The sequence below is a fragment of the Clarias gariepinus genome, chromosome 5 (assembly GCF_024256425.1).
Source record: "Clarias gariepinus isolate MV-2021 ecotype Netherlands chromosome 5, CGAR_prim_01v2, whole genome shotgun sequence".
In the NCBI taxonomy this organism is placed as follows: Eukaryota; Metazoa; Chordata; class Actinopteri; order Siluriformes; family Clariidae; genus Clarias; species Clarias gariepinus.
The window spans coordinates 36210868-36222169 of NC_071104.1; the positions used below are offsets into that span (position 1 = coordinate 36210868).

An 11302-nucleotide genomic window follows, 5' to 3' on the forward strand; every position below is an offset into this window, starting at 1 on the left:
ATAATAATAATAATAATAATAATAATAATACAATAATAATAATAAGAATGATGTTTTTTATAATCAGTTTTAAGTTTAATAATAATAGTACAACAACAGCAATAATAATAATAATAATAATAATGTTTCTTTATAATCAGTTCTAAGTTTAATTAACAATACTTTCCCTAAAAAATTATTTTCAGGTAAAGTAGTATTAATTGAACTAAGAACTGATTATAAACAAACATCATTATTGATCAGACGCATCGATTCGCATCGCAGATGTTTACGTGATATTAATGTTATTTATTAATTCTCATATAGTCCAACGATTAACTAATAAAAAAAGCTTAATTTCCTTATAATTATGGATCAAAGAAAAAAAAATACAGCGCAAAAATAAATGTATATAATTTTTTAGATTAAAAGTTCTCTCAGAGACGCGCCTATCAGAACACGCGGAACAGGTTCTCTATCCAATCAGCGCGCTAGCCTTTCCTGTTAAGCCAATCGTAGCGAAGGAGGCGGGGCTTGTCGGAATACAGTTAGGGTTTAAAAAATATATGCGACACGGTAGCAAACGTTGTAACGACTTCCGTTTGTAGACTTCCGGCAATGCTTTCTTGAACATCAAAGAAAATATTTGACAAAAATGTCGACTGATCTTGTTCAGGAAGAGCGCGCTACTAAAGAAGAGCTAAATAAACAGGTGAGTGGAAGATGAATGAATGATAAAAAACTTTGCTGATTTTTCTGTTTCATTGGTGTGTGTGTGTGTGTGTGTGTGTGTATGTTCGTTCATGGACTGACTCCTGACACACGTTTATACCTTCATGATCATTTCTGTAGATTAAGGAACAGAAGATTGTGATTGATGAGCTGTCTAATCTGAAGAAAAACAGGGTAAGGTCTCACATGCAGTCCTGTATGTCTAAATAAACTAGATGGATTTAAACCTGGATTAACATAAAGTTTATCTAAAGTGTAAATCCACTTGCTCCTGATGTAAACCCAGTTTTAAACAAAACATAATCCTGTTTTTAGGTTTACAGCAAACCAAGATTTACTTTAATCCCACTGATCTAACCTCGGTTTTAAATTTAAGGCAGAGATTAATTGTAATCCTGTACCTGATGAAATTACAGACAAATAAACTAAATGGTAATCTCGCTTTCAATCATAATAAAGCAGGGGACGTACAGAGTGTGATTGACACTAGGGACGGTAATCACTCGTCACCTCCTGATAGGATATGATAGGTGTCGATTCTATTAATATTATGTTCTGTAAGTATCACGATTTTATAAATATTCCGATTCTATATAAAAAAAATTATTAAGAGTTACAGTTCTAAAGTTTTATACTTTAGCTTTATTCACCAGCTTCACAACTGAACTGAAGACGAGTAATTAAATGTACCGCGTTCCTTATACCGTTACGTTTCTCATTTAAAAACCAAGCGCAGCATTTAAACTTCAACTGAACTTCAAACAGAACGCTACATTGTTACTAAGCAGCGCGTATCTGTTATTTCATCGGTCATAATTATTATTTCTATCGCGGGCGAGTGGTTAGGACTCTCGAATTGCACCTCGCAGGCCTTGTGGTCTGCGTGCATAAAATCAGCATGTTCTCCTCATGCTTGGTGAGTTTCCTCCGGGTACTCTGGTTTCCTCCTACAGAAATGCAAGTTAGGCTAAGTGTCGTTCCCAAATTGCCTAAAGTGTGTGAATGCGTGTGTGAATGTTCACTGGAGGTCCTACCACGGTTATAAAAATGGGAATAAATACATTGATCACCACTGGCCTCTCTAGTTTGACTACAGATGTTCCTAAATGGATGGATGAATTTGTTATATCTAAACAAACTTAGCGAAGGCTTTCAAGACTAATTAGCTCTGAGAGTTTGCAGAAAAAGGCCAACACCCTAACCTATTCCAGGAATACTAGGCGTAAAAGCAAACATCACCGTTTCTCAAAAATAATTTCTTATTGTGTGGTTGTCCAAAAGGGTCAAACTTTAAAAAAAAAAAATTTATCCTTCAACAGAAAGTCTTCGTCCAGCAGCCGAACAGCAACATCTTCTTCCTGGCAGACAAAGGAGAGACCTTGAGCACCTGCAAGAGTGAGTTTCACCTCATAATGTCAGTTTCATGTTTTTTTTTTAATGCAGATCTGATTTTAAAATAAATTTTTTCATCCATACAGAAAATCTGGACAAAATGAAAAAAGACTACCAGGACATGTAGAGCTTAGGTGTGTGTGTGTGTTTGTGTGTGTGTTTGTGGGGAAAAAATGTGTGGGATCTGTTGTGTGGTGAGTTTGACCTCGTCTCAGTGTACGCCTCACGATCATGTTTACGAAAGACTGCGTCATCGCGGACCCGATCACAGCCAGGACGTCGCAAAAACGTCCTCGGATCCAGAGTACAGTTGCCTTTTCTCTGCTCATGTCCTCCACATGAGGGGAAGCCTGACTCCGCAGCCTCTGCAAGACGACCACGGGAACGTCCTCCTCTGGAACGGTGAGGTGTTTGACGGGTTAACTGTGGAACCCGAAGAGAATGATACCAAAGTTATTTTTGATCATTTGTCCTCGTGCAAAACGTCATCGGACCTTTTGTGTGTCCTCAGTCAGGTGAGGGGACCATGGGCCATTATTTATTACCAGGAGGAGGAACATTGTGTCTGGTTTGGGAGGGATTTCTTCGGGAGAAGGAGTTTGCTTTGGAGCTGGGAGTCGGACCATAGTTCTTTCACGCTTACATCCGTGTCTTGTTGCTCGCCTGTTCTCAGTTCCTCAAAGTGTTCAGAAGTACCAGCGGTTGGTGTTTACAGACTGGACTTGAAGAGCAGGGTGAAGGAGGAAAGTCTGAAAGTCGAGGTTTATCCGTGGGGTTACCTTGAGTCTGGGTTCACCTTTGAAGGTCTTCCCAGTTCCGTCTCCTTTGTCGTGAACGATTCTGGACTTGTCCTGTCGTCCCCGGTTCCCCTGATGAACATGTCCATAAGCGATACAGGATCAAATTTTTCTAACTGTGGTCCAACCCCACTGGATGACCTTAAGAAGCTTCTGAAAAACACTAGAAAGCGAGACACGGTTTGCCGTCTCATAGACGTCCTCGGTGAGGCAGTACGCAGAAGAGTACAACACCTTCCCCACCAGTCCAAACCTGATCAAGCACGACTCGCTATCCTTTTTTCGGGAGGAATCGATTCCATGATCTTGGCTGTTCTTGCAGACCGCTACATACCTTCGGACCAACCCATCGACCTCCTCAACGTAGCTTTTAAACTCCAAGAATCAAAGGTGGCTCAGGAGTCAGGGAAGAAAGGACGAAACAATAAGAAAGAGCAGAAGAGCCACGATGTTGCGGCGTCGCAGCAGTGTACGAGGTTTGACGTTCCGGACAGAATCACAGGTCGGGATGGTTTGCGGGAACTCGCGAGTCTGAGTCCTTCACGATGGTGGAACTTCGTTGAGATCAACGTTACTCAAGAGGAGCTTCGGGAAATGCGTGAGAAGAACATCTGCCACCTGGTGCATCCTTTAGACACCGTTCTAGACGACAGTATCGGGTGTGCCGTGTGGTTTGCGGCCAGAGGGACCGGCTTCGTATCGGAGGGAATGCAACAGAGGGCGCACAGCTCAACAGCAAAAGTAGGATTTTTTTTTTTGGGACGGGGGCTAACTTTCATCAGCATTAAGAATTTTAGGTATTGCTTTTTAATTCACCAACTTTATGAATTTCGATCTGTTAATTTGATTGCAATTGTTTGGAGAATTTGAAGTTTGTTTATTTGTTGATTATATTTATATATAACATAACATTTAAGCGTTTGGCAGATGCCCTTATCCAGAGCGACTTAAATTTTTCTATATGATTTATACATCTAAGCAGTTCAGGATTAAGGGCCATGCTTAAGGGCCCAACAGTGATGGTGGGGTTTTGAACATAGGACCTTCTGAGTCATAGTCCAATTTCTTGCATGCGTAATGCAGCATGATGCAAGATCTTTAAGCATGTTTCACTTCGTCTGACAGGTTCTATCTAAGTGATTTCTTGATCCAACAGGTCTGGCAGTAAACAGGCCTGTGTGTGGCAAGTTAAATTTAACTCAGCTTTCCAAAAAATTCGGTTAATCTCAGTACATTCATGATTTAGCAAGGGGGCAATTACTTTTTCACATAAGGCCAGCCAAATTTGTCCAGATTTTTTTTGCCCCTTAATAAATGAAATCATATTAAAAAAAAAAAAAAATTTTTATGAGTAATGTGTGACAAATTATGCAAAAGAAAAAAAACTAGGAAGGGGCAAATACTTTTAGTGCTTTTTCATATGAATTATATTTAGTCCTGTCATGATGCTTCACGTTACCAAATTTACTCTTAACCTAATCGTTAACAAACGAAACTCCGTAATCCGTTCTCAAACAACACTGATTTGGTTTCTCTTTGCCCTCTTGTCCGTCGGCAGGTTGTCCTGACCGGCATCGGGGCAGACGAGCAGCTAGCTGGCTACTCGAGACACCGTGTGCGGTTTAAAACCTCAGGTCTACAGGGTCTGGTTGAGGAGTTGGCTATGGAGCTGGGCAGAATATCCTCCAGGAATCTCGGGCGAGACGATCGGATCATCGCGGATCACGGTAAAGAGGCCAGGTAAACTTTCAATCTGTCGTCCTGAGAAGTTTAAACGAAGGTGTATGTGGAATATTTTTCAAAACTATTACATCAGGCACTTAAAAAACAAAGTGTTAAAGTAGCCTTAAACACTCGCTATAGTGTATGTTTCAACAGTTAACTTGAAATTGTTGTTTAGTTTTGATTTGTTATCAGTACAGCACTAAAGGCAGAGGTTCACTTCGTTACTGTAATTAAATACATATTTTACATATCTGTCCTTGTGTAGTTTTATTAGTGGGTACCTTTTATTTTTACGCTGCGCAAAAGGTAGCAAACAAGTCCTGTACTTATGACACTTGAAGGTGAGAACTTTTGTACGTTTACTCAACTACACGAGGAAATGAGGACTTTGCGAGTGTCAATTGTTAAAAGTGCTATACAAATAAAATGTAATTGAAAATTAAACTTTTACTAAAGTACTTTTATTATTTGATTTATTTGCCCACTTATGACTAATGGTCAGATATAATTATATACTTTAGGGGGCGGGGCTATAAACAAGTTCAGTTGTTAAATGTTGTTAAACTCTAGGTCCAACAATGTCCCAAATTAGGTTTCATTTTAAAGCTCTAGCCAAAGTGTCTCATGTATGCGATGAACAAAATAGTGGTTGTCATGATAACTTATTTTAAATTACTTCATTTCAGATAGTCTAAAATGACTTCGAACCACAGAGCTGTTGTATTGTTAAATCTAATTGGTTAGAAGTTTGGATTTATTTCCTTTATCTACAGCCCCCCCTTAGCTCTTATTTTCACTATTTTCATGTCCATATTTTGTTACGATGCAACTTCACCTAGCGTTTAAGTGATCACCATTCCTGATATTCCTCTGACCAGATTACTTTAGTGAAGTTTACGCTACAGCTGTTTGTTTGTTTATTCTTATGAATAATAATACACTTGTTCTAATACATTATCATTTCTATAGCAACAGCTTATGCGCAGGATCATGTACAATGGAAGTCTCCAGTGTTGGCGGTTATGGTGTGATTTTTTTTAAGATCCTAAAAACAAAGGAGGTTACACTTATTTGTGGTTTTACAGTAACCTGATCATTTGCATTGTTGTTCTTTGTTGAGTTTAATAGAGAGTTAGGAAAAAAAGAGAGGCTGGTGTGGTAACGACTGTTTCTAGCTGCTATAACGTAAGTGAGAACAGGAACTAATATCTTTTATGAACAACATTTAAATGGATAAAAAGTAGAATGTGTATTTTCATCTAAGGAAACAAATCGGGCCAATTTGAATCATCACACCGTCCTGTCATTGATTATTTTTCTGTAACACCATGGCATAGTGTTCTTTCTTAATATAATGTTCTTATTAGTCAAATTCATTAAATAGACTTTTTGCACTATAGTTTAAGAATCTAATTCTGATTATTCAGTGTTCAAACCTTTTTATACATTGTTTGCTTTCTTTTTTTTTTAACGCAGAGTGACTTTAAATCTCAGAAACGTTGAAAAGAAACCGTAAGAATGTTCTCGATCTCGTTTCTGTGCTCAGATTTCCATACTTGGACGAGGACGTGGTGAGCTTCCTGAACGAGCTGCCGGTTTGGGAGAAGGCGGATCTGTCTCTGCCCCGCGGTTTAGGAGAGAAGCTCCTCCTCAGGCTGGCGGCTGTAGAGCTCGGACTCGGACCTGCTGCCGTCCTGCCCAAGAGAGCCATGCAGTTCGGATCTCGGATAGCCAAGTTGGAGAACAGCCGAGAAAAGGCGTCGGAAAAGTGCACGAGACTGATCGCAACTTAGCTTAGAGCACGGGTTTTATTCTTTTAACACACACTTGAATGTTGCGTATGTTGATATTTAAGAATCTGTATTTATGTGCTATATTAAATAAAGGTCTGGATTTCGAAGCTGTTCTCTGAAGTATCTGTCGCACTCGGTATAAGAGGCGAGGTTTCCGACATCAAAACGCCCTGAGATCTCGTGGACGTACACCGGCCTCCTGAAATAAATAAACAAACAAACATACAAAATGTGACTTTATTCACAATGTACATTTCAGATCAAATTTAATAATTCATAACTGGTATGACTGACCTTGAGATAAGCCATGACAGGAAGTTCCCTGGTGCGTCTCTCTCCTCAAGTGGCCTTGTCTATAATGAAGGATGATGCTTGCAATTAGGATGGCGCATTTATTATTGATTTTAACAGTGCTACAGTAGCATCATCTTGCACAAAAGACGTAAATATGGTGAAGTTATTAAACAATTTTGGAAGGAGTCTCCAGTGTTTCATTTGGCTGGGACCCTACACAGAATAAGCAGTATAAAGGATGGATAGGTGGATTAAAGTTGACTGTTTTGAGGCAGTCTGGTTTGTGCTTGCAAACTTTCCAATTTGTACACTGCCACCTAGTGTGTAAAAAGTATAAAACCTAGAAATATTTAAAGATTCTACACCTCGGGGAAAGTAAGGCTAATCATGACAGTGCTGTCATGTTTTGTTAACTACAACATTTTCATTAAAAAAAAGCAGCAGAATAGTAAGTATATAAAAATACTTTCTCTTAAGTCATCAGATTTAAATGTAAAAAAATTAGTGCCTTGGTACGAATGCCCTCCCTTATAGATTTTTACCATAGGAATTAAAATTTTGTATGTAATTTGCATTGGCATATGACGTATTTTTGCCTTGTGAATGAATGAACTGAAACCAAACCAAATGCCGGCCAAGTTGTGCACAAGGTCAGGATCTGTTTAGTGGAAAGCCAACGAAGCGAGTTTACAAATTTTAAGTGAAAGCTGTTCTGAAGAGTCAAGATACCAACATTGCTTTTAGCACATTTTCAAAAGCTACATAATTTTTTGTGCTTTTTTTGTAATATGTTTGGATGGCTGGAACGGATTATCTGCATTTACATTATTACTTATGGAAGATTTCGTATCGCAATACAAATTTTTGCCCTTAAGAACTTGCGTCGAGAACGAATTACATTCCTATGCTGAGGTATCGCTGTATCTGTGTTAAAGTCTTTTACTCCAGTACCTCCTTCTCCTTTAGGAAGACATCCAGCAGAGGAAGTGTTCTTCTTGAAAACAAGTAAAAACAGGGACACTGGGGAAGATACACGACAGAGTAAATGTGTGTTTTCTCATAGCTGTAGAGAGAGACGTGACATGGCGTGTTGTACGTACAGCGCTGCGTGACTGTGTCTCAGCCGGTTGAGGCTTTTCCTTCATACACTGCACTCGAAAGTCTGAGTCCACCTCCAGGATGCCGTACTTTGACGTCTCTACAAATGAAAGCGTGTCTTTTTTTACAAAGTCATACGTATCGGTTATTCACTTTAAAAGTCAGCAATTAAACTAAACTTGACAAATGATACCAAATAAATACTTTCTGATTGTTTTTCTTTCCTCTACTCTCACTCTAAATGCAAAACCCAGAAATCGTGACAGTGGTAGAAAACTACCCCCGTGTGACCCTATTCATGCTCACCCTCGTCCTTGCACTGATACGCGAGCACCAAGTTGACGTCTTCGCTTCTCCTTTGCAAATCACTGAAGCGTTCGGTGAACTTTTTGAGACTGAAATCCTCTTTAAATAGAGTGTCACTAAAAACGAAAAAAAAAAAAAAACAGGTTTAGGGGCATTAGTCTTTAATTTTGTTTTTTAAATCTTGGTTTAAATGTTGCTCCACTGCCTGAAGACGTGCATATGTACGTGTTCATATCAAACCGAGACTTTTGATTGTACATTGATCGATTGTACATTGTACTTTTGATCGGACCGCCTGCTTCATGTCTGAAACGCTTGCCTCCCAGAAACTCCTTCAACCATCCAAACATGGGTAAATGGCTCATGAACGTACGGCTTTCTTTAAAAAGTTTGCACCGTTGTGGCTAAGAGTCTCATGATCGTACTGTGCTTGAAGTCCTCTGTAAATGTCAATCGCTTTTATGCCTTTATTCACCAGAAGTTTTATCACAAGTCCTGTTTTGACTTGAACACCCACTTATATCTCAAATGAAAAAAAAACAAAAACCATCTTACATCAAGTGAGATCATAAAGTGCACCTCTAACACCTTTGATCTGAAGCTAAGACTGCTAAGTATTAGATATTTTTAACACATCTTAAACACAGAAGTCAGTTAGAACTAATCACGTTTATTTAGGTTACTTTCTCAATGATGTATAAGAATGATGTGTCTACTTAAAGATGTGTAAATGCTAGCGAGCTTTTTGCACATGTACAGCTACAGTGGCTTTCAAACTAACCCTGTGTAAATTATTACCAACTACAAAGCTAGGTTTAAATGACGCTTTAAAATGATTTATAAAATGATGCTTTCATGAACTTTTTGAGAATGATTAGGGAAAATACAGGACAGCGTACCCTCCGATCACGATGACATCATCATCCACTGCAAAGTTATTCACGGCCAGCTGAAGGCAGGCAACCGCCCCGAGTCGCTCCTGCACAAATATGCAAAAAAAACGTTTAGTCTAAGTGGTGATAATGTGCCATCATGGAGCTCATCGCTCTCATGGGTAGATTAGATTGTGCCTTAAATAGCTAAATAACCAAGTCTGAATGAAACTTACTCAAAATGCATTAAACTGAACATGCAAATACAAAATTGTGCAAAAATCCTGTACAAATAAAATTTATAATTATTATTTTTTTATGTCTGCTTTATTCAATTAATGTAGAAAAATATTCCAAAACATTACATTTTCAAAAGGAAGTATTACACGAAAATATTACATAACACACTATAATTCAGATAAAAATGATAAATTAAGTGTATATTATTTTCTGCAAAAAAGAGATAGGTCTTTATAACTTTATAACTGGACAAAGTCTCCCCAAGACCACTGATGCTGAGCAATGGTTTATAGCATCTTAAAGTATGTACTTAAGACTTTTGTACAGCACCGTACATCATGTACATTTGATTTCTGTCGAGGGTGTGTGGGTCTGGGGTCAGTCCTGGATTTGACTTTACTGTACCTCATTGTTTCTTGTCCCGTCATTAAGGACTTGAACACTGGGGAAGTCTTGAGCCCAGAGCTGGAATGCTTCATAGTAACGTGCATTGGTCTAATGGAGAAAAAAAGGTTTAATGATATGTCCCTGGTTAAGCTACTAGCATGGTCTGGAAAATATTCTATATCATAGCCATTCCAAAACTTAACAAGGCCCAATTTAAAATGTAAAAATCTTCTGTGGCCACCCAAACCTGATCAACACATGAGATGAAGGTAAAAGACGAACATCACACTGTTTAAATCCCATGGATTTGTTTTATTAGATCTGGTAACTGTTTAAATGTAAATGCTTAATCAGATAAACCAAATATTAGATAAACCAAATTATTAATTTGATTAATTTGAACCTAATTTCCTATTAAAACTTTTTATTTACTTTTTGTTATGAATGATGTGGTGCCCCACCAGCAGTACCTTTATGGCCTACTTGGAGGCTTGCACTTTGGGAAACATCGTTATATATAGTATTACATTGTTATTATTGTTAATTTATTATTATTATTATTATTATTATGCTTATATATGTATGATGGTTACAGTACTTCTCCATGTGAACAACAAAAAAAAACAAACGTAAAACAGTTTTATAAACCAGCAATGTATAATCCTATACACAGGACACTAGGATGCTTCTGCGCTCCGTACAGAATCGTTTATATCTGAAATTCTGGTCACTGGCTGATCGATCAGTTCATCTCTTTTATACATATAAATTTATATATTAAATTTTTTTAAATCCATTTTGGAGTCAGTGTGGTGACACGTGAATCGGATACAAAACTAAATTGACCCCCATCCCTACTCATAACTATTACAAACACAGTGTTATAATCTATACACAGGAAGTAGGACCGAAAAAGATAACAGGAGCATTTAAATATAACAAATGCATTACAAATGCAAAAATTGCACATGATTTATTTTTAAATGACTTTTTTTGCCCTTATTACAACTTTTACCAGTTTTTGTGTTTTATTTCATGCAGATGCAAAAAAAATTAAATGAAAAATCCTAAAATATTTTGTGAAAAGAGACAGAACTCACAACCACAACCACTTGCTCTACACACTCTGACTGAATGAGAGCCCTGAGCCAGTGGGAGATCAGACGACAGTCTCCAACCGGAAGTAGAGGTTTAGCAACCCCGTGTAAATGCCCGAAGCTTCCGGTCTGGTCCTGCTCAATGTCCCTCTGCAGCCTCGTCCCATAACCTGCAGCCAAAACAACAGCTTTCATCATCAGCTCTTTCCTATAACATCAACCTAACACAATTTAAACACTATTTTTCTTTCCGAATGGTCAAAAAACAAATATATATTTGTATATATAATCTATAAATATGACGACAAGTCGTCACGACTCCGTTGAACAGTTTTTAATAAGTAACTTTGGAATTTCACTTCCGGGTACGTCATCGCGCGTCACTAAGCAACTATATATATTTTTTAAATGCACAACGGCTCCATCTCGTGGTCGATTTCCGCACGAAGACCAACGCACGCGCTAACCGCACCTGAGCGTCTCCTGTTGCCATAGCGACAGTTTGTCAAAATCAGACAGCTCGCTAATCATGTTAGCTGTGCAATAATTTTACAATTTATTACTTTTAACTTTATTACTTTAATTTTGTT

The 11302-nt window shown here is 38.1% G+C and overlaps 3 protein-coding genes across 4 annotated transcripts; 2 read left to right on the forward strand and 1 right to left on the reverse strand.

Annotated features, from left to right (window-relative positions):
- Positions 1-294: 294 nt before the first annotated feature.
- LOC128524561 (ASNSD1 upstream open reading frame protein-like) lies at positions 295-4584 on the forward strand. Of its 2 annotated transcripts, XM_053497190.1 has the most exons (5): positions 295-691; positions 832-885; positions 2031-2106; positions 2190-2237; positions 4459-4584. In XM_053497190.1, the coding sequence occupies exons 1-4, from the start codon at positions 635-637 to the stop codon at positions 2228-2230; spliced, it is 228 nt and encodes a 75-aa protein (XP_053353165.1). In that variant the 5' UTR covers positions 295-634; the 3' UTR covers positions 2231-2237; positions 4459-4584. The 2 variants fall into 2 exon arrangements, with proteins under 2 accessions (XP_053353165.1, XP_053353164.1); XM_053497189.1 differs by lacking the exon at positions 4459-4584 and having other exon boundaries at positions 309-691; positions 2190-2317.
- Positions 2277-6525, forward strand: asnsd1 (asparagine synthetase domain containing 1). Its single transcript, XM_053497187.1, has 3 exons — positions 2277-3641; positions 4459-4640; positions 6172-6525. Exons 1-3 carry the CDS (start codon positions 2277-2279, stop codon positions 6416-6418), a joined length of 1794 nt encoding a protein of 597 aa, XP_053353162.1. The 3' UTR covers positions 6419-6525.
- zgc:136439 (uncharacterized protein LOC678627 homolog) lies at positions 6415-11048 on the reverse strand. Its single transcript, XM_053497188.1, has 8 exons — positions 10716-11048; positions 9634-9723; positions 9016-9095; positions 8117-8232; positions 7813-7910; positions 7664-7732; positions 6713-6771; positions 6415-6617 (listed from the first exon to the last, which is right to left on the reverse strand). The coding sequence occupies exons 1-8, from the start codon at positions 10908-10910 to the stop codon at positions 6497-6499; spliced, it is 828 nt and encodes a 275-aa protein (XP_053353163.1). The 5' UTR covers positions 10911-11048; the 3' UTR covers positions 6415-6496.
- Between the last annotated feature and the right edge of the window lie 254 nt (positions 11049-11302).